The 23,911-nt window shown below is 37.2% G+C and overlaps 1 protein-coding gene and 1 long non-coding RNA gene across 8 annotated transcripts in view; one reads left to right on the top strand and one right to left on the bottom strand.

Moving 5' to 3' along the window:
• The first annotated feature begins 5,044 nt into the window (after positions 1-5,044).
• LOC135281533 (uncharacterized) lies at positions 5,045-23,904 on the top strand. Of its 2 annotated transcripts, none has more exons than XR_010348127.1 (4): positions 5,045-5,323; positions 20,732-20,818; positions 22,306-22,357; positions 23,818-23,904. It is a non-coding gene; the product is annotated as an uncharacterized LOC135281533 (long non-coding RNA). The 2 variants fall into 2 exon arrangements; XR_010348135.1 differs by lacking the exon at positions 5,045-5,323 and adding an exon at positions 18,283-18,507.
• RALYL (RALY RNA binding protein like) overlaps positions 9,049-23,911 on the bottom strand; it is a 376,689-nt gene continuing 361,826 nt past the window's right edge. For all 6 annotated transcript variants that reach the window (XM_064390447.1, XM_064390438.1, XM_064390465.1 and 3 more), the window contains one exon: positions 9,049-12,944. In XM_064390447.1, the coding sequence (XP_064246517.1) occupies positions 12,927-12,944 (18 nt within the window). In that variant the 3' untranslated portion in view covers positions 9,049-12,926. The remainder of the gene's footprint in view (positions 12,945-23,911) is intronic.

The raw sequence follows: 23,911 nt of genomic DNA, 5'->3' as shown, positions 1-23,911 counted from the left end.
TGGCAGATCATCTTCACCTGATGCCAGATCAGAAAAATTCTGAAAGATCTTTTCTGCACTTCTTCCCGTTCCTGGCCTTGCATTCCTGCTATGTCATCTATTGTGACTGTGCACTTGAACTGGGAGCAAGCTGGAAGTCTGACTTTGTAAAAACCCCAAAATATGTCATGCTTATCCTCTCCTAAAATTAGAAGATTATTTCCTTTAATTCAGTCAGGCAATTTAACACATTCCACAAGATCAAATGTGGTGGATGCAAGCACTGGACAACACTGCTGCTGCCTTGGATAGTCCTCAGCTGGAGAACTTTCTCTTACTTGCAGGTATGAGACTGATCCAGTTTGAGCTTATGGGTTTTATTTTACCCTAAAAAAACCCCTAGAGGACTGAAACTTGACACTAACAGTCCTAGCTGTAAGTACTCCTCACTAGGGGATGGTCAGCAGATTAAGTCATCTGCCTTAAACAAAGATATCATGTAGCCCCAGTGTTGTGGTTCAACAGGTTTATCTTAAGAATAATATAAGTTTAAAGACTTCCTTTGGACAGAGTCCTTCACTTCTATTGAATTGGCGACATACAGTTCTCAAGCCAACACTAAACAACACAGAGAAGAAATCAAGCTGGAATTTCTCCTTCTTTTGCCGGGGCTTGTGAATGCAGGGCTTGCCAATGGGCAGATAACTGGGAACAGTGCAACAGTCTGATACATTGCCTTTCCTTTAAGGTTTCATCACTAAATAAATGCAACACATGAAGTGATTAACACCTTCTCTTGAAACTTCTCAGAAAAGTAACTTTTAGTTCAGAATAAGTACAGTAATTCCACTTATGATTTAGTGCATTCTTTATACATAAAAATAGGATGAAGCACTACAAAACTGAGTGCAAACCTATGCAGTTTCAACCAGAAAACTCTCATTTTCATGCTGATAATAAGAGCTGTATCATATTATTCGTAATCAGCAGGCCAGAAGCCTCCGGTGCACCCATTTTAATAGCAATATACAGAACAGCTAGGAAATTAATTGTAATAATAACAAACCAGACTGCAGTGCTGTGGTCTGAGTAACAGTCTTTTAGCTAAGCCTGAGCATATGAGATACTCTTGTGCCTTTTTGTTTTCCAAAGAAATGGGAATTTCTGGTGTAGTTTCACCTCCTGAGTTGCCAGCAGTGTATTTGTATTTCTCAGAAGCATGGGAAGTTCAATGTAGGCTGGAACACAATAGCATTCTCTTGCTTATACTGGGAGAGAATCATTACAGAACAATTTTGCTCAGTAACCCTAAAAATATGCAGCTGTAACATGTCTATCCTTCATGTCTTTTAAGCTTCAACTTGCTTCTGTCAAGTCCTATTATACAGTCTCTGGTCATGTTGCACTTCAAGGGGGCAGAGAGAGATGTTCAAAATCTCCAGGTAAATATTAATGGAATAACCTGTTTCCACATTCCCTTTGTGCTGTCAGTGTTTAGTTTCTGCAATGGAGAAAAAAAAAAAAAAGAGTATGCCTTTCTTAAAAGAAGAACTATTGCTGTTCAAATATTCTTGGAGTTTTCATTATCCACAGAATGGCTAATACCTTGCTGAATGCTATTCCAGCTCTTGGTTTTATGTAACCTAACTCACAAAGAAATAAACAACTTTACAATTACAATTCAGTGAGGGTAGTTCAGATACTGCAGTTCTAACCCTCAGTTTTAGATAAGAAGGATTCTGTGAAACTGAGAGCTGAGGAATAGCTTCTAAAGAAATGCAACGTCTTTGCATTTCTGTGTTTGTATTTTGCCTTTTTTACTCAAATTATATAGCTGGATGTGGTTCAAAATCTGTTATATCCTTCTCAAAACTGGTCTCCCTAATGCTGTTTTAGCTGATGGTGGTATCAAGAGAAACTTTTGCAGTAGATGTATGAGTATATAAGCATGAATATACAGTACAACTAAAGCTTGACAATATACAAATACAAATATAGAATATACAATATACAAAACAAGAACACTACTGGTCATTAATTACCAATGTAGCACTAATAAAAGAATAGGTAGGTCTTTGGAAAAAAAAGCCCAACCAAAAATAAGGCCAGTATCTTACAGAAAACATTGTACCTTTCTCCCATCTGCTTCTTTTCATGGTCTTCCACATGGTTGTCCCTGTGACAGCCAGACACAGAGTACTACTTCACAACAGAAAGAATGCACGAGATCGCTATATATTAAAAACAAAACTAATTAGATTTCATGCACAACAATTTTGTATGAAACCATAGGTATCTCATTTACATTATTTTGCTGCTATTAAAACAGAAGGATGAAGAAATGTGTTTTTAAGGATGCCATAGCCCTCGTGGTAGGAATTGCCTCTGGGACTCAGCCCTCCCATCCCTGAAAATGACTGTGCTGGCCAGGGCTGAGTGCTTTTCAGGCAGGTTTGCAGCTGGGTTGCAGGGCTGCTTTGGTGTAACTACTGAGCAAAGTGTCTCTAACTCTGAACCAGAGGTGAACCTGTAATTCAAAAGAAAAAAAAAAAAAGAAAAAAGAAGAAGTCTGCAGCACTTTTGTGTTCATTTCACAGTTCATGTCGAGAAATTATTCTTATTTTTCAAGTTCCTACAGTCCTAGGCTGAGAAAATGGCTTTCAGTAGATTTTTTTAATTGGGAGCCCAGTAGTACAAAGACAGCCAGGCTGGGGTATATTCTAAAATCACCTGCTGCAGCTTGCACTGTGGCAATAATTGAGGCTAGGTGTGACTGAGGTATAGTTCATCTAATGGCAATGATAGGTGCCATAGTCTGATGTTCTTTCATAGGTGATAAAAGGACAATTTAGCACCTGCTACATCTAATTCTTTTTGTTCAGTGGGTAACACAAGATTGGGGTTTCAGTTCCAACTTTACTATTATGGGACTTACCAATAACTTTGATTAATTTTGCTGGCAACTTATTTTTTATAAGCTTTGTCCAACCTAGTTTCAAGGTTGCCATGAGTTCCCACAATAAATTCTCTGTTATATGAGCAGATTTTTGGACACTGTTGTTGACATGAATCTGAATTAAGCAACTACAGATTTTAGTTTGAAAATGTATTCAAAACTTTTCTTTGCCTACCTTGGCCCTTTTTACTGGCATCTCCCTGCAGTTATCCTATCAAACCATCAGAGTAAAAATTGGAAGTCTCATTCAGCAACATAAATATCTATAAATATTGAAATGGTTTTAAAACTTACATCCTTCTGAAAATTGAAGTTTTGAGACTAAGTCCTGAGTAACTGAAACATCCTCCTGGAAGTGGCAGGTATGGTCAGGACTAAGTGAGTTTCTTTGTGGAGAATCTAAAGGAGGATCTAAAATGGCACTAGACACCTGTGTTTAGTCATCTAAATTGCTTCCTTGGTGTCTCTGTTTTGGGATTCCTAAGGAAGGCTTCCTGAGGACTTGAGTGTGTGGTATTGCCATCGACTCCAGCAGGACTTGTGATCTTTCAATATTTCTCAGCCATGAAGACTCCAACCATTGGAATACATCTATATAAGTGTCTCAGTTCAATCTTGCAGTCCTTGGAGCCTGCCCTCAGCTGTTGTCCTGCCCATACTGCTTTGGTGTAGGAAGCAAGAAACTGCTCAGTCTGGATCTGGGCTAAATTGCCATAGACTTAATAACTGTGTGCCCTGGTCACACAGCTCATGCCCACACTCCACCTGTATGCACACAGGAGCTGTCCCCACCTTATACTTGGTATGACTATTTCTTGTTTGTATTTAGATATTCTAATTTGGATCCTGCACAAAACCTAGGTTTTCATCCAGTGGCATTTTGGCAACAGGATAGCCTCTCGCTCTGCCTTTCAGCAGCTCTAATGTCCTTCCTAATGCACAGTACTTCTGTATTGTGTTCGCTGGGACAAACACTGGTTCCTCAGCAACGTCTTGCTGGTCTCTCCCTCTGGGTCTTCCCTTTGTTCATCTTTCTCCAGTGCCCCTCAGTCACTACCATTTGCTGTTTCCTTGCCTGAAGCCTGTCATCTTGGGATTCATCTGACAATGGATGTCAGGAATATTTCTCTTCTGTGGTAACAGCTGGGATCAGTGCTTACCCAATCCCACCCTTCTTGTAGCTCTTTATCCAGCAGCTCCTTACATAGCACAGACAGTTCAGAGATTTTCGAAATAGACAGGACCAGCTCCCCTCACCACATCAGAGACCTTGAGTCTACAACTACAGACTCCCTGATACAGGGCTGCAGAATTTTCTAAAATAGCCCTTTCTTATTCTTTCCAGCTGAAACTATTTCTCTTAGTGTGAACTAAGTGCTCAATGGCTATGAATGAATCTCATCCTGAATAGGATGAGAGGAAGCAAGCTGAGCATGACTTCACCAACCGCAGGACTCTACTTGGATAAAAGGTTCCTGCTTCAATAAGTGATTATGGTGAGAATATTTTAAATATAGACAAGAGATTCTTGTGATGGAGAATATACATAACATTGGTGCTACATGCTGATTCTGGCACTCTCCTTATGCACCTTCAGCATTTTTTGAATGTAGACTTTATGTATGTCACTTTACAATAACATGGAAGCACAGCATTGCACAATTTTTTGAAGGAGGAAAGGACCTCTGGAGATCCTCCTGTCCAGCTGTGTTGTGTGGAGCTGAGGCACATCTCCACCACTAGATGCAGAGAAAGTCTTGGCCCTACTTGGAATTGTGGATAGGCTGAAAAACCTGAGCTGGTAGCACATGTGCTCGTGTAAGCCAACAATAAGTTCAGTGGGAGTGCTGATCTTCAGGAGGGCAGGAAGGCTCTGTAGAGAGATTTTTACAGACTGGAGCAATGTTCTGAGGACAACTACATGACGTTTGATAAGGCAAAGTGCCAGCTCTTGTCCTTGGGCTACGACAACTCCCTGTAGTGTTACAGGGAGGGGGAAGAGTAGCTGGAAAGCTGCTCAGCAGAAAGGGAGCTGGGAGTGCTGGTCAACAGATGCTGAACGTGAGCCAGCATGTACCCAGGTGGTTAAGAAGGCCAACGGCATCCTGGCCTGCGTCAAAAATAGTGGCTAGCAGGACTAGGGAAGTGATTGTCCTGCTACATTTGGCACTGGTGAGACCACATCTCAAGTGCTACGTCCAGTTCTGGGACCCTCACTTCCAAAAGGACACTGAAGTGCTGAAGCATGCCCAGAGAAGGGCAACAGAGTTGGTGAAGGGTTCTATAAGGAGTAACTGAAGTGACTGGGGTTGTTTAGTCTGAATAAGGGGAGACTCAGGCTGGCACCCCATTGCTCTCTACAACCACATGAAAGGAGATTGTAGTGAGGTAGGGGTTGGTCTCTTCTGCTGTATCAAAAGAGAAAATGGCCCTAAAGTGCACCAGGGGAGGTTCAGATTAGATATTAGAAAAAAAAAATCACTGGAAGAATGGTCAGGCATTGCAATAAGTTGTAATAAGGGAGGTGGTGGGGCCTTATCTCTTAAAGTGTTTTTAAGAGGCACCTGGATGTGGCACCTGGGGATACAGCAGTGGTTATGATGGTGCTGTGCTGACACTGGACAGATGATCTTTCCAACCTTGTTGATTTTGTGATTGTATTGGCTTCAGTTTAGATTCATTTGCTCAGATCTTTACTAGCTTGTGTGTCTCCCTCACATTCTCTGTTATTCTGTGTAAATGTGCTTAATCTTTCAGCCAGGTGATTTTGAGATTTGTATGTATTAAAGCATACAGTGTTGCCTACATTAAAAGAGAAAATATACTAAAATTAATAGTTCAGTATTTTTTCTATTTTTTTAAAACCAAAAATATATGTTAAAACAGTAGAAATAGAAGTAGAAGTAGAAATATTTTTCCTGAGGGCCACATGCTACAGTAGCATGATCCTTGCTCAATTGTCGTGATTCATAGTTAGTAAACCCTATACTTTTCAATCACAAATGTGAGCATAACTTTATCAGCATCCCTGAAAACCAGTCCTCAATGGGATGCATTTTTAATTTTATGAATTTCTGTATTTTCTGCTGAATGCTTTTCTAAATTTTCACCTGCATTGCTATAGAGACCACTAAAATCTGATTATCATTGCTGAAGGCACCATCTTAGCCTGAAGAGATTAAAAAATTTTGCTTTTGCACAATATTTGCTCAACAACTTAGTTAACACGGTCAACTTAGAGCCACCCCTACTGGGGAGTTCACTGGAAAGAAAAATGTGATTTAAGATTTAAACTCCATTACTATGCTGATTATTCACAGCAGTGAAAATTTTTACTCAGCTTGATGTGAAATATTTAGTTTAAGAATTTTGCCCACAAGGAAACACAAAGCTATGATTAACTGCATCATTGTCAGGCAATTTGTAATGCTTTTACTAGGCCAGGGTCATATGTAGTCCTCTGAGTTCTTGCTGTTACCAATAGAGAACAGGAGAAGTCTGTGAGAGCTAAATGAACTCTCCACGTTGTACATCCCTTCTCTGTAGCTAAGAAATGATTCAAACTTCTTCTGTGACTCCTTGAGGTTTGCTGATGAAAAACAGTCTCTAAAACCATATTTAAAGAGGAACTCATGAACTCTCTGAGAGTTTTAGTCCTCTGAGCTCAGTCTCTTGCAACTTCAGCCCTCAAGGTGTTAGCCATGGAGATGGGACGTGCTCCATTTGCAGGCCCATGGGCTGTGTGTGTGTAGGTGTGCACATTCCCATTTGGTCATGCTCTTCATTCCTGGGAGGAGACCACTTAACTGCTTTTGTCCTCTCTGAAAAAAACTCATGGTTTAACATATGAGACCACACAAGTCGGGGGTGGGGTGAAGGTGTTGGGAAGAGTTTGAACTTGTCCCCTATAAAGACATATTTGAAAAGTGCTGTCTGAGGAAGCGGCTGGAAATCTGACATCTGCTTAGATTATTCACTCCCTTGAGTAAGCAGGAGCAGCAGATGTGTTCTCTTTGTAGCTCTGCACTGAATGGAATTTCACAGAGCTTCTCTTGAACCTCAAGTTTACATCTGATGAAAAATTCAGCAATGTCATTTATCTACATGGATGCCCATATGCAATTCCATGGGCACTGATTTTTGTTATTTTTCTTGTTGCTGTTATTAATTGTCTGCTTCCATCACGTTGTCTTCTGACTTGAATCATCCAAGTTCAGTGTGGAACAAATTGACCAAAATGAGACCCATGAAAGCTGTTAGCACTCCTGGATTACTGTTTCCTTACCTTGTTAGCTTACCAAAAAAATAACTTAGAACTTACAAATCACTTACAATGATCCTCCTGTAATTGCAGAAGAATCGAAATTTTAAAGGTCACTCATCCTTGAAATCAGTACAATTGATTTTTTTATAGCTTACTGTCAAAAACCATATTTATGTTTCTGAGACAGGATCTGATAAACTTTCTCTCTGAAGCACTATTAAATAATAGTGCTCAATGAATAGATTTGCAAAACACAATTTCATACACTGGTACTTTGATTACAGGTAATGCAGCATGTCATCACAAACATGGAAAAAGTCCTGACATGTATCACTGAAAGTTGTCTTGTATAGAAGGAAGAAATGTTTTGATGCTGATTTTCTTGATATCACATATTACATAAAAATGTGTCCTCTTTTTAATGCAGATTACTGATGGAGACCAGAATATAAAACTCTGTCAGGTGGGAAAAAAAAAGGAAAGAAAAAAAAAATCTAGATATTATGAAGAAGTTCTTTAATGTGAGGGTGGTGAGACAGTGGGACAGGTTTCACAGAGAAGTTGTGGATGTCTCATCCCTGAAAGTGTTCAAAGTCAGCTTGGATGATCTCATGAAAAGTCTGCCCAGGGCAGGGGGCTTGGAACTGGGTGATCATTAAGGTCCCTTCCAACATAAACCATTCTATGGTTCTATGATCCTATAGCTTTTCTATCAATGGAAGAATATATTTACAATTAATATGACCACTCAAGTAAACAGATAATTATGAAATCCCTCCCTTGCCTTGTGGATTAAACACCAAGGCCAAAATTCTGAAGTAGGGGTAATTATTTAATGTGATTGACTACTTATTGCTAAGTGCTGAATTCTCAGTAAATTTGACCAAAATCACATGCAAATTTTGACACTTACCCCTTGAAAAAATCATTAAAATCATTGTATGCTGTCAGATATGAAAATAATTAAGTATACAGGGGAGGTTTCTTCAAATATAAAATGAGCACAGGTACAAAACATCCCCTTTCTTCAGTCATTCTGAGGTAAAATGCTTTCAATACTCCTTGAGATCTCAGCACCAGATTCAAGCTGCATCCCTGCCATGCTGTCAATCCTCTGTTCCTCCACCATGTTCCACTCTGGTCCTGCTGCAACAGCAATATTATTAGCAGCAATATAATTTCTTCTTTCTTTAAATAATTTGCTAAATGCTTCTGTAACTACTCATAGAATGAACACTGACCACAGTTTCTGCTTAAGAATCCAGTTGGAGAATACGCTGAAGGTACTTATTCAATGACTGTCAACAGGGAAGAGTTTGGTTCTTATTTTACACAACTTTAGTTGTCTATAGTTCTAGTAATTATCTAAAACACAAAGCAATGGAAGGATATTTTTTCCACATATGCATAGAGTGGTTATGCAAAGTTTTTTCTCCATTACCTTAGGCTGCTAAGTCATGTAGCCACAACAGTATCAGAAGGATTCAAATGTAACCTTTAGAAACATTTTTGTTTGGTTGGTGGGATTTATATGGGATGGATGCTCCGCAAACTAGTTTTCTGTTCAAATAAAGTATGATACTTGCGGATTAATTCTGTTTGCACAAATGTGGAACAACCATCTTTCTTTGAGGGGTTAATCAGGAAAAAAAGTACTTATTATAGCAGCCACAAAACTTCAAGCAATTTTTGTTTCAAGTGAGTTGTTATTCCACCACGCAAAACCCAACAACTGTGTATTCCCTGTAGCACGCAGTATTTTTTCTAAGCTGTCTCTCAGAGGATTTTCTTACCAGTTTTCCCGAGCTGATTCTTGTAAGGGCATGGACTATAAACACAGGGCGCCAACTGCTGTACACAAGTGCCTTTATTTTCTCTTTCTCTTTCATTCTTGCGTCCAGAACATTTCATTGCTGATAAATGCTCAGAGCTACTGTACTAACTTGTCAAGTTGTGCTGGTTTTACCTTATATTTCAAAACAGTCATACTTCCCAACAATACCAATATAATTCAGAATCATTCTCATAGACTTTTATTTAGCTATTCTTGTCTATTTCTCATAGACAATTTTCCTTAACTTGCCTGCATAGCAACACGTTGTGAATGGAATAGGGAACTATGAACAAAAAATGCATTTGGATACTGAGCAGGAAATTATAACTATTTCTGGCATGGTTTTCATAAATTATGCTCATACTGCTTTTGTGATACATGAAACTTAGAAACTTCCAAGATTAAGAAAATGCATTTCTGAAATTCAATGAAATATCCCCACTGTGCCTCCCTCTTTCTCACTCCTCTGAAGAGGTTCCTCTTTTCAGGAAGTCAGTCACATTTCTTGTCAGTTATTTTTTAATACAGTACTGGTGCTTCAATTTATCAAACTATTAAAATTATAGTAGGTTTAACATTTTTATCCATTTTACTGAAGTTTAGTACTTAATATTATGAATGCCTCCTTCTGTTTGGTTTGCTTTGAAAGTTTGTGAAGGATGGCTGTACTGCAGAGATTTAAATGACATTTTTCCATGAGAGAAATACATTTTTCCTAGAAAGTGTCTTAGAGTCACATCTTAAGAGAAGAAATTGCAAAACTGAATTAGTGCATAAATCAGAGAAAATATTTATTTACAGACATGTAAAAATTATGTTACAACATTTTAAAGAAAACTGTAATGAACCATCAATCTGCTCTAATGGGCAAACTCTGAATGTTTCAAATCTAAATTGCAGTGGCACCAATTAAAAATAGGACTGCTAACAAGATTATAGTTATCTACATAGTTTAAGTACAGTGATTTTTCAGAACTAAAAATGGATCTATAGAGAAAACTAATAGGAACTGCAACAATATGTAATACAAGGGTTTACAAAAGTAAAAATATTTTTTCTTGATCCAAACTTTAAAGCTTTTTAGTAAACGTTTTCCATTCATGCAGCTGCCCATATTTGAAACAAACATCTGAAATACTCAGAGCATATATATCTGTGTAGAAAATGAATTGGTTTGATTCAGGACTGTTTGTAAAGGATTTTATGACTGTTGACTGTGCAAAATGATTGAGAATATCCTTTATGTTTCCTATTCCTCCATATTGCAAGGGATGAGCAATGTTGAAAAATCCCACAATTGACAGAACTTATGTCAAACAAATAACAGGTGATGGCAAACAACATCAAGCATACTGCATACATGGACAGTAGAGAACTATTAAGCTCTGTCAAAGCTACCAGCATCCTCTGGAGTGATTTTAAGCAAACATGCCATTGAGAAACCTTACTAGTAATAGACTGCATGGGGCAACAATCTTCTGGCTTGCAAATGAAATAGTGCCTCATGGTGTCATCAGAGATGACTTTTGTCTTCAAAAAATATCCAGGATAAATTCAAAATATTCAGGACTTAAGCTGTGGTGTGGAACAGTGTCAACATTATGAAGTGCAATCATTTCTGTGAGTTTATACTCTATGGTAATGATTGTGAAGAACATTTAAAAATCTCAGAATGTTTTTTGTGAGTGTTAGCTCATTTGGAATGGAAGTGGTGAAGAGACAATATACCTAGATGTTTCTCCTATCTAGTTTATTAACACCAATATTAGAACTGATCTCCTTGGATGACTTTCTGCATCTTTTAAGTCAGCCAACAGTTTATGTGATTTAAATGGTACAAATGCCCCTCGAGCTGCTGAAATTTGGAGTTCATTTTTTAACTGTCAGCTGAAGACAGAAATCCCAAAATGGCAATTCTTTTTGCATTTTTATAGTTAAAAATGTTCATAACCTATATTAAGAGATAGAAAATGGAGAAGTATTCCACCTTCTGATTTGACCTAACATTTCACTTCCATGGGAGTAATATTTTTTTTCCTGCACTTTTCTTGGAGAGTCAGCCCTGATAAATTCTGAAGCTGCAGCTCTTTATGCTCAGGTGTAACTACTTGTGCTAGTCTTTCCTTATTTAAGGAGCTGGGTACTACTCAGTATTTATGTAAACCATGTAACTCCATATACAATAGACAAGCTAAATATAAGGTACACAAATGTAACTGAGAGTGCAATGTCACATAGCTACATAGTGAAAAAAAATTCTCACTCAGTAATAGGTAATTAAAATGTATGCTTTTCTTCCAAATCTTTGAAAAATATCAGTCCTTCTTTGTTGTTGGTCCCCATGCCAGAAATCTGACCAGAGACCTTGAGCTCCCACCAGTTTACAACCACACTACTTGAGGTGAACCTGTCACCTCAAGAAACTGCTTTTTAAAAGAAAAATATAAAGCTATTTTTTTTTAAAAAAGTCTCTCCGGTACCTTTTGTTTTCTCTCGTTTTCAGCCTACAGAGAATATTTGAAAGGGCAAGACAAGAGTTCATTTTTGTAGTGCTGGATCATCTAAAATAGCAAGTACCCCAGTCATGGAGCTCAGTGGTCAGGGCTTAATGCTGCAGACTGGGTCTGTGCTCCATTTGACTGTGTAAGATACTTCCTAAATTAATGCCTCTCCCTCTTGGGAGGCTGTAGCTAATAAATAATTTATTTACCCTGCAATCACTTTAAAGACATGTCTCTTTCTATATGAATACCACTCACATAAAGATGTAGATGAATAAATACATATTCCTTGTTTCATGCCATCTGCAATGCTAAAGAGGTCTGACTTTGGGATGGTGAACAGGTTGGTACTTTTCTAGAGGAAGAAGTCCTTGTGCCTGTATGCTTTTTTACCTTTAATGTCTCAGTAACACAAGAGAAATAATACATCCATTCTGTTTGAAAGGAAATATGATTTATTAAGAAATTCTATACTGAGATTCCCCCTACATCTGTAATAATTAATTATTCCAACTTCAGTCTTTCAGGAGTGCCTTAGCAGTTTGTGTGTGGAAAGACTACTGCCAGAAAAGAAACCAAAAAGTAATAAGTAGGCTAACTCAGGCTCTCAGATATTGGCAGGCTGTAAGTAATTTTTCTGGCTAGACGGGAGGCTGACTGACTTTCCATATGGTAGCAACAAACTGCCTTTAAAGATTTGCAAGAACAGCTGTAAAAACTGTCTGATGAATGGCATCACAGAGAGGGCTTATCTGAAGAAGGGGATTTACAGGAGGATGCAATTTACAATTTATCAAGGATTGCTCTCTTATTTTGACATTTTCACTTTTTTGAAGCTATTCTAATACCAAATGTAATTATTTCCAATGACGAATAATTGAATAAAATAATGGGAAATATCATACGATGTATTTAATTGTGCACTGATCAAAATGGTCTTGTTTGAACTAAGCAGTAAACAAAGAAGTGCAATATCACCTGACTCTAAATATGGTAAAACAGTAAAATGTGCTAATCATAAAAATAGCTTTTAGAAATATACATTTGTATACAGTGTTTTCCACACCTGTTAAATACGTCCTTCATATTATTATGATACAGTACATTGGCCTTTAAGACATCAAAATTAAAAAAATAATACCAATAATTAGCCAGAGAAAAACACATTTACAATCTAAACCATAAAAATCTGACAATTGTACAGCTTAGAACATATAAGAAATGGAGTTTCTAATATTTGAACAATAATGTCCATTTTAATAAGTAAATTGAGTTTCATACAAATTGAGTCAAAGGTGTTGTCAGCCAGTAAGAAACCGCAGTTCACAATTTTCTGTGGGGAAGTCAGAGTTTCTCTTCTCAGCCTTCAGGGGGTTCACACATGACATTTCATCACTTGATCTGTAGAAACTGAGAAATGAAATGTTGACTTTAGTATGAAAGGATAGAATTTCTTCCAGGAGAACCTCAAAAAGAAATAAGACAGCTGGGGAAAAGAGCCAAGAAGACTATGACTTGACATTTTCACAAATCAAGCAAATATCAATGTCTATAATGCTTTCCCACCTTAAGCTATCGAATGTTAAAAGAAGAATAGTGTTCCTGCAGCAGTGGGAAGTCAGGACTGTGCAACAGTCTTGAGTTGACTGTATGGACCAAAATAATAACAGCAAATGAAGCAAGAGCTATTGAAGCTGAAGTATACCTCCCCTCAATAATGCTATGCAAACAACGGCTGAATAATTTCTATTTTAGCAGCAGGAAATAGAATAATGCATCTTGGCTGCTTTGCAATGAAATGCTTTATTTGCATAATAGCATTCAATTGAAATAAATTGCATGTAGAATTCTTTGCTTCAGTCCCATCATGCTATTTATATACCTTACTCCATTTCCATTGGCTGTGAATGATTTCAGCAATGCCTATAGTTACCAGATTGATAGATTTTTCCTCAGTAGCTTCCCTTTTACTTTGCCTATTTTGCTATTGTTTTTGTGTACCTGCCATAGGATATAACTGTATATTCTTTGATATCTTTTGTTGCTTTAGCAGCCACACTGTGAAATGCAAAAGTCCAGTGTTAGCCAACACTTTTAAGGTTCATTCTTCCTGCAGAGGCTGGAGGCAAGTTACATCTAAATATCTGAGTCCTGCTATGTGACCCATGAATGCTGGCAGCTTCAAGTAGGCATTGAGTGATGCTGGAGGGGAACATAAGGCACACCAGCTCCACCTACCCACAGGGAAACTGACAACACTTTCCTAATTGCATCTGTTTGGAAAATTGACAGTAGAAAATGTTAGCAGAAGAAGATGTCTGCTTTAAATTTTTAAAGTGAAATTTTCAATCCAAGTTTTTTTTTTAATTTTGATAGGAAAAATATCTTTCAGCCAGCCTTTTCTGCACTCTTTTTTTTGTGGGGGAGGGGGTAGAGTCTATCTTGTTATATAACTGAAAAGGGAAACGGCTCGTGAAACCTGGTGCACTTCTGATCAACGGCTGAAAAGCTTCCAGATGTTCTTTTCAACCTATTTCCACCTCTTTCAATGAAAAAAAAAAGGAAAAAAATTCAGTTAAAATTTCCATGTACTGAAAACCTGGTTTTCCAGAAAGATCCAAGTCATGGCAGGACTGGCCTCCTGACCATTGAAGAAGTCAGGCATCAGATTTCCCCTTCACTGCAAAGAGAACACCAGGTCTGTGGTTGTGGTCTTCACAGGTAACGAGGATTTGGGAGAAAAGCTCATGTGAAGAGATGCCAGAATTTTCTTCTTTCAGTTAAATTGTCCTGAAACTATTATTCTCTACTTGCACAGAGAAAAATCTTCATCTCTCATGTTTTAGATCTGAACCCTAGAAAGACTAGCTATAATAAAAAAGACCTTTAAATTCTTCCCTTAAGTCTGAGAGAGGCTTAATGGTTTTAACTAGCTATTCATCTTAGAAGGAGTAGAAAAAAAAAATCCCACTGTACATCCTATTAGCTCCAAAGAGAGTTCCTCTTTTCTAGCCTTTTTTCAACTAAAATTTGCCTTCCATTATGCCATTATAAGAAGCAACAATTATGAAAGCATTAAGAGGCAGATTTTCAAGTTATTTATCAAAGCTTTCTTCCCTTGCCATAAACCTTTCAAGCCTTTACCTGTCACAGCACTAAATAGCTTCATTAGGTTACTATTGTGAAACATAAATGTTGCTAACCATGTGGACCCAAGTCACCAATGTTGCTTTGCTATTGGTTGGAAACAGTGATAAAAATTTAGCAACCCCACCAGTCCAAAATATTCTTGTGTTCTTCCTTCAGTATATGGATTTCTTATTTGCCTCTCACTACAAATAACAGTGAAGTCTGAGAGGAAACATTAAAATCTGAAGGAGCCAAATTTTTATTTTCCCTGTAATGAAAGGAATCCAGGGCTATGATTAATATGGAGTAATTCAATGCTAATTTCATTCTATTTCTTTCTTCTAAATAGTGTGCAGTTTATCATGTGTCTTTATGGCAGTGCTGATGATATTAAAAAAGCCTCATGATGACTAGTGGGCTTTTAAAAAATTTTTTCATTTCTTTCCCCTTATATATAAAAACATCTCCTGACACAACAAGGATGAACTGAATTACATATAAGCCAGTAATAAGGCTTTCATTTGATGTAGTTCTAACAGAAAACCACTTTAGAAAGTGTGATTTGAACATAATGCATTTTAAGAATTTAATAACTCAACTGAGCATATAGACTTGGCATCCATAGACAATATCAAAGAAATGTCCTAATTGCCATCATAATCTCTGAAAAAAAGATGCAGAGAGTTTATGGAATATTTATTGGTTCATTTTCCACCTGAAATTATTTTTGCTGCTTTTTTCCCTATCTGGATAGCTTTTCGAGCATGAGGTATTGGAAACACTCTTCTTAGGCATAACACTGTATTTCAAACTTCCAAAAATGCTATTGCTAGTTCTAGTATAATCCTTCTGCGATTTTTGCCATATTCAAATTCTGCTAGATTAAATTAATTTTAACTATACACTATTACATTGTATTTAACATGGGAAAGCCAATGTTAAATAGTTTCCTTCTCACAGAGTTTATGGGAAGAGCATTCTGGACTTTACCATGCTTATTTTCCAGACCTTAATGCATAGGAATAAATTTTACTGTATGAGAGTGTAAATTCATCATATGTTTTTGGGAGGAAGTATTAGGAATGTGCTATGACTAAATGACACAAAAGATGTACCTGATTAACATCTTTACCTTGTTAAGAAAATGCTTAAAGAAACGTCCCATAGAATAGAGTTGTTACAGACTTCACTGCATGGTTTACCCCACAATAATTATAAGTAATAAGAGCATCCAAAATACATGAAAGGCATTCATTGGACAAAATGCATCTGTTTTTAAAAGATCCTTTGGTTCTGAATGGCTTTTATGATAAAATTAATCTTAGAAACTCAGAAAATGCAGCTAAAAAGAGGATGGATAGATGATGGTTCACATATATGTGCGAACTTGAAACCCAGACCCTCAAGTATTTTTTCCTCTTACTCTCCTGTCTCTTTTTCCTTGCCAGACAAACCTATTCTCAGGACTGGAATTCTCATTTTAATAACTGTAATGGAAGCATCTGAAGCTACTGCTGACCACTGCTTGGTAAAATTGCACATCTATCTTTTCCAGGCTCCTCTTGAGTAGGAGACTTGATGCTTGACACCTTTCTAGGTTTCTGCTGGTGTCTGACTATTCTTTGACAGAAGGTTATGTGTCTGCCATACATCACTTTCAACAAAACAACAGCAAGCCCCATTAAAATGCAGCAGGTATACACTGTTCTTTCACTCCCAATGCTAGCCCTCATACATGTGCTACCTCAAACTGCAATTGTAGCACAACTACTTTCATTACATCTGATGCTCTCTCCTAATACTGTTACCTACAAATGAGAATTCTCAATCCAGGTCTACAGATGCTGCTCTTATGTCCTCAAGGATAGCATGCTCTCTTTCATCTCTAATAATTTCTTTTGATTATGAAATGCACTTTCCGAACAGCCAAAGAGATGAAAAAATGGAATCTGTCTGCAGAGCAGGCATTTAAAAAAAAAAAAAGCAAAACAAATACAAAAAATTAGCCAGAACGTAGTGGGCATTATTGAATCTAGATTATTTCTGTACAATGAGAAAAATCATAATGCAGTACAGAAAGTAGTGATACAAATTGCTATTCTGATTATTTGTTATGTCTAACTCAATATCCTCCTTTTCTCTTAAGCAGGCACTCACACTGAGTGCAAAACATTGTAATTTATATTTGTAAGGTACCGAGTGCATGGGGACACACACTTTTGTTGGCTTTTACACAGCATTCTTCATCATCAGTGGAAAACCACAAGGAACAAGGAGAGCTTACCAAGGAACATTGAATTTGTATTAGCTATCAAATTGTCTTCACAGCTGTGTTCATTTGAGATACACCTTGCACTTTGTCCCTTGATTTAAAGCACTAAATCTCTAACTCAGTAACAGTCATAGAGACAATTTAGTTTAATGCCCCCATATGAAATGTAAATGCTCAGTTCAGTAGGTGTGACCAGGGGAATGTGAATGTGTGTCACACTTTTGCTGCTTTCAGTTGTAACCCTTGCAGAACATGAAAAACAAAACGATGGCACTAATGCAATTTTTTTTGTAATGAACTAGTGATAGAATATTCACTGCATTTAACAAATAGAGGGATTGTACTGTTTGATAAATGTTAATAAAAGATAAATGAAAGAACTCTTGCACCTTCTTTAAACCCTTCTTCAAATGATGAAACCTAATCATTATGTTTTGGATGCTGCCAATCATACTTTAACTGCTAAAAACATTACAGAATCGTTTTTCTGTTCAGTGAACAGCTTAATTGCTTTGAAGTGCTAGTATTTATGTGAGAATGATTGTTTTAGTCATCAGTGAAAACAAACTTCTATCTTCTCTGCCTTAAAATGCTCTGTTTCACTTGTTTGTCCAATAAAAATCAGCAGGAAGAATAAGATAGCCCTATCAGATACTGATTTTTCCCCTAGACCATCATATCTTTTTTTTCTCAGAGTCCAGGCAGAATTGTGATAAATGCTTTTGGGTGTAGTGATGGAGACAGGATCCAATATTTGGAGAGTGCTAGTGAGGACACATTGCAGTTGAGGTGATGGTTATGTGTGAGACTGAAGGAATGACTTTGGGAATAGTCACCATGGTCATTTGAGAGCTTGAGTGGGGCCATGAAGAAAAGAAGTGGATCTTTCCACTTTATTTAGGCTGTGTGTTTTTTCTCCTGCTAGACTGCTTTTGCAGTAAAATCTTCCTCTGCAAGGTCCGTTATAGTAGTAGGAAAAGGCTTAGGGACTAGTAGCACAGTTTCTGGAGACAGTGGGAGGGATCTGAACATGGAGGCGCTGGGCCTTCTGCAGAGTATGGGGTGGGCCGGGATCTTCAAGCAGATGTGGAAGAGGTTGGATGGTGGAGAGGTGGTGCTTTAGCAGAACTCACTGCCATGAACTCTTTACCAGAATTTTACCAGATCTTTTCCAGAATCTTTACCACATTGCTAGGCCATGGTGAAACTGTGTTCCCACCAAACTCCCTTTTCTCTTCTCTCTTGGCTTATAAAGCCAATCCAAATGCAGTAAGGCCTCCCTGATGCTGCCCACAGAGTTCCCTCAGCCCATACCTATGTGCCTTGAGAGATGCTTAACACCTTCATGTTAAGCACCTTGAGAGATGCTGAACACCTTTCATTGGCACCTCCAGTGCCAAATAAAGCAGAGAAAAAATGTTCCACCTTCATTTATTCCTGCATATGAGTGGATATGCATAGCAAATTCCCAGGGGTGTGGCTCTCATTGGAGATCCCTGGGTGTTTTCTGTTTCTTGGGACAGTGCCTGCTCCATGAGAAGCAAGACCAACTCAGCCCTATAATGATTCATGGTAAGTACTGTACTTTATCATCCTGAATGTTACAGAGGAGATGCTTTTAAGTTACAGGGTGGTGTAAAAAAGCTGTAGACTAAAATTCTTACTGAATTAATCTCTGCTTAATGTGAGGAGTAGGAATTCTCTAGTGTGAGATTAGGTGGTCCAATTAGTATTAATGGTCACGACCAAAGTTCCTGTCCTACTAATGTCAAGGGTGCAGTTTTGAATGCACAGTTTAATGCATAAAGGAACTACTAAAACTTTTACCCTGAGGCCATTTAATATGTCTACATTTTTAGTGTGTTTTTAAAATAAATTAAACCAGGAGATTACAAGAAGAATTGCCTTAAAGTAATTATGCAGAAAGCACGTAATAAACTTTCTCACTATTGCCAAATTATAATTTAGATAAGTATCGAAAACCAAAGGGCATTCATTCCAGGTAAAATGATTGTAGGCAAGATGTATTGAGATGAGGAGTGTTCTGTCTAATCAGTTGGAGATTCTTCAGGTACTTAGAAGCAGAAGTTTTACTCAATTGAACAACCAGGTGGAGTGACATTAAAAAAATATAGAAAAGAAATGGGAAGGAGAGCGTGCTGGAAGAAGATGTTGGAAGCACATAACATGAGACAAAGATAGTGGGAAAGCCCAGAGTAAACCATAGCAAGCAGGAGTGGAATAAGACAAACAATGCAAAATGAATATTTAAATGGTGAGAGAATAATGAATTAAGACAGTCAATTGAATACACAGGATGTAGAGTTACAAGCTGTCATCTGTGAAAGTTTTGCTATGGCAGTGTGATCCATGTGGAAATGGCAATAAAAGATAGTCCTATTTAAAACAGGGTTTTTTTTGTATTTTCCTGTCTAATGCCTATTTGAATGCACAGTGCACAGTAGGGCATAAAATTTTGGTTTTATAAGGATTTCAAGAGACATTAATTTTAAAATAAAAGATACAAAGAAAAATGTTGAACTTGGGGTCAAATTGTGGTCTGCAAATGGTGCAGAATCTCATAGTAGCTGAGAAATTATTATTATAACCCTGCAAAGAGGAAGCAGAGAAGAATTTAGCCTTTTCATTCTTTATTTATTTTGTCTGGAAAACATTTTGCTTCTTTTGAAAGACTACAGAACTGTAGTGTAATTTTAGAAATCAATAGCAACAACAATTTGGGAACTTCAGACACACGTAGCAGGATGACAAGTTGGCTGAGTTGGTGTTTGATTAACTTCCAAATCTTCATTTTGGCAGACTGAGCTTTTCTTATTCTCACTAGCTGCTTTTTTTTTTTTTTTTGGTTGAAATGGCAATTACAGTTCTATCACCTTCTAAATAACTTCCCTTTTCTGAGGTGTGTAAATGCCTATGTATGGATAAATTCAATCTGCCTTTCATGTTTTGATATTAATCATGCAGAAAATCTTCTTAGTAACGCATTTACATTTTCTAAAAAAATTGAGACCTTTTGGAATAATTGGGTCACTAGCTGTAGTGGCTCTGCAATTTATATTGAAAAAAACCAAACATTTACAATTTCTGTCTTTTAGTATGGAAAAATAACAATCTTTTGGCTTTTCAATGTTTGCACCTCTTTCTTGAGTGAAGGATTTCAACAGAAAAAATGTTTCCTTTGAGGGTTTTCCATTCAGCATTTTTGATGCTCAAGGTTACTGATAAAGCCTGTGAAATGAGTATTTTCTAGGGGAACTAAAGCTAGTTATTGTCAAAGACTGATACACCAGGAAAAATGTTTGATGCATGACAATTGCTTAATTTCAGTTAAATCTTAGAATTTGATGATTTAGCTGATAGACTCAAATCCATAGTACAGACCCAATGGCTGTCCCGAGTTTTTTCAGAGGATTTCTGTGTCCCAGCGAATGCCTAGAAAACACCAGTGTCCCCCTTCCCATCCACCAGTCTCCCAACATACCTCATACTGCCGCTTTTGTTTCTAGACTGGGTTACTGTTCTAATGCTTATTCTCCCTATACACAGATAGGGACAGTTGGTTGTAGATGATGGGTGAGCAAAACTCAGTGCAGCACCTTCAACAAGTCACACAGATTTTACTGGAGTCAGCCAAAGTACAGGGAAGTAAAAGAAGGACAGCTTCAGAATTAGTTAAAATTACATTGGCAAAAATATGAATGGGTGGAAATTAAAATCAGTCTTCTTATTTAAAGTGTTGAGTTACTTCAATTAATTTATGATGTTTCTTTTTCAGCCATAAGGTACAGCAAAAAGCTTGTGATGTTTTTTAGAAGTCATCATTATCCTCACCTGTAAAGGGATCCAGGTTTGCTTCTAAGAGGTAGGTGTTTGGCTGTCCTTGTTTCTGCATTTCAATCAGAGATTGACTCTATGCTCATAAATTTTGGGCCAGCAAAATTTGGATGTAATGGAGCTAATTTGGATCTACTTAGACTAAATAAAAATAATGAGGCTACTTATAGTGAATATTAAGGTCAACTACATTATATCAGAGAAGAGTTAATCTCATTTAGGCAAATATTTTGTTTACATGTCTAAGAGAATTTTTGGCCTGATCTGACAGCATTGTTTACCTCTGGTTAAATTCACTGGTGTGTGGTTTTGTTTTGTTTTTAAGTTGGAGGCAAAGCAGGTGTTTTTGATAGAACCTGAGCCATTAAAATTAAATATTTGCTGTCTCAAATTTATTAAGTACCATGATTATCTTATTAAATGATAATACTGAGACTTCAGGCAGGTCAAGACAGATGGCAGGGTGCAATGAAAAAAGTAAAACAGATTCATTGAAGAATGTCTGTTGTTCCACAGACATTTTTCTTTACTGGCAAGCATATAATTTTTATAAGATTAAATAGTTGGGAACACTCCTTTCTTACATGTCAAAGAAAGGCACATGTTGGTCTGACCTCAGAGAGAGGTACTAATTCTACCTGCACATTCAATCTTCTGAGACACATTGCCTAGCACATAGGCTCAGTATTCAAAGCTGAGAACAGGACACAAAATTCCTGATCCCACATACTTTGCTTAAAAGTAAGATAAATATAAGAGAAAACCCATTATTTTCAAGCTCTTTTTCATCAAATCCATAAGATTCTAATGTCTGTAAATTAAGTATATTATTTCTATTACAATGCTTTAAAGGTTTAATGATTTTAAGTTTTGTGGATTTTTTAACAGGGAACTAAATTATATAGAGCAGATTCAGAGGAATAGATCTGAATTAAATAAAATTAATTTGCTTATTTGTTTTACAAGAATGCAATTACAGACAGGAAAATCTAGTAGAAAGGGACACAAAATGCATGATAACAGTGCTTGTATTTTCTGCAGGTTCCCATGTGATATGTTTGGGATAGGATTTAAATAATAATTAGAAAAACATCATGTAGTCAGTCATAAACCAGTAACTTGGTTAAAATGCTGAACACCACTTAGGAAATCTTCCTCTGATAAATTGACCGCCCGGAAAAATGGGGAGAAGGGGCAATGGCAAGGTCCTTCCAATGACTCATGTAACACTGGGTGAGCAGCAAACACCTCTTCTGTGCTAGTGCATGTATTAAATATAACAAAAGGGCATGTCAGGAAGTTTCTTACAATTTTTGATTTCATGGCATGCTTTTATTACTTTCTCCATTTTTTCAGTCACAGGTTATTAGATTTACTGCAGCTTTGGAAGGCACAAGGAATTAGTATCTGTCGAGTGTGGTGCCCCTAATGACTTTCTTAGGTTGCTCAAGTACAAACATCTCACACTGATATTTATCAAGGGAACACAATCTTTTACCTATTCATTTGTCTTAGGAATGAAGAACATCATGTTTCCCTGATACTGAATGCAAGATTTCAATGAATGGTAAGCTCAATAGAAAAGACAAAATTTTGCATGATCTTAGTGATTTTTAAAGGAAGTTGAATAAGATTTCTGGCACAACATTGTTTCAGCCATTCCCATTAATTATAAGGTTTGTCCTTTATTTTCTGAGTAGTCTTGTACAGGCACATTCAGAAAGCTGCAAGTTGTCAGAATAGCTACTGATCTTTTCGACAAGCCTAATCAGCCTAATTTGACTGATAATAGAAGACTCAGTCTTGTCTGTCCTGATGCTATGGACTGAAAAAAACAGGCAATGAAATGGACAATGAAAAATCTAGTTTAATTACAGTGATAAATTAAGTACTATCAATACTATCACACAGTCATATATTTGATTAATTTTGCTACTTGAAACTGGGTTTAAACTAGACAATTCATCAGACAAATTTTAGTTCTTTTTCTGTAGATTTTTGTTTTCTGCTGAGTATTTTCATTGTTGAATTTCATACAAAATAATTAAAACAAGGAAAGTTTCAAAGTTTAATACAGATTTGTTGTTAATTTCACTGTAGCTACTTATATGAGGGGTGTAATGCATACAGTCAACCCCTTTACCAAACTAGTGGTAATTTGGTTCAGAAGGTGATAAAGGCCAGAGCCATAGCCCAGACAGCCAAGAACTCCTCTAGTTGCAATCTGTTCTCTGAAGACCCACAAAGGCAAGGAGTGGCCCAGGGAGCATTGACATGGGTGATGTTGGAACACCCATCATCCAACACCAATCCAAGACATGAACAGCAGGTAGCTTTTCAAAGTCTCACTTATCAAGGAACAAAGAAAGTTGTGGGTGCAGGGAGTCTCATACAATCCTTTCCCATTGCATGTAATTTGACTACAATCCAGCCACTTTATTCCACAAAGCTGACAGTCTAAATGGGTAGGCCATCTTTGAGCTCTCCCAGCCAAGCAGCCTGGCTGCTGGGTGGTGGCTTCCCCTTGAGCTGGGGTACCTTTCAAGGTTACTTCTTGAAGCAGACAGACCATTTACCAATGGCAGACGTTTCGTAAGTAACTGATATTATACAAAACCTTTTAGTATGGTAACTATGATTTGTGCTTTGGTGGTTTTGAATCATTGTTCAAATGACTGTGCTATACAGTACTACAGTGAACCTTGCCACTGAACCTTGGCTAGTTACTTTTCTACAACTTCATATTGAAACCACTTTTGCTAATACCTTTGATAGTGTACCTTTAAGCAATCTTAATCACCCATTTGTGAAAAAAGGGAATTTTTTTGATGAGCTTTAGCCACAGCGCTAGTTGGTTCAATTGATTTAAATGGTAATGGCATCAATTTTTACAAGAAATATAGCTATTATTATATCATAATGGTTTTACTTTTGCATAATGAAAATCAGTGCAGCAAGAGGATTTTCCTGAGTTTTACATCTATGGCATTTTTTGGTATTAATATTTGAAACATTATTCTCCATCAGATGTTGGAAACAAATTTGATAGACTAAAAGCATGCAGTGTGGAGGTGGAGAAAAGGACAAGAACAAGAAATCAAATACCTTTGAGAGGTAAATA

The sequence above is a fragment of the Passer domesticus genome, chromosome 1 (assembly GCF_036417665.1).
Source record: "Passer domesticus isolate bPasDom1 chromosome 1, bPasDom1.hap1, whole genome shotgun sequence".
Taxonomy (NCBI): domain Eukaryota; kingdom Metazoa; phylum Chordata; class Aves; order Passeriformes; family Passeridae; genus Passer; species Passer domesticus.
The sequence above is the reverse complement of the archived record's forward strand: the minus strand, read 5'-3'. Positions and strand labels throughout refer to the sequence as shown.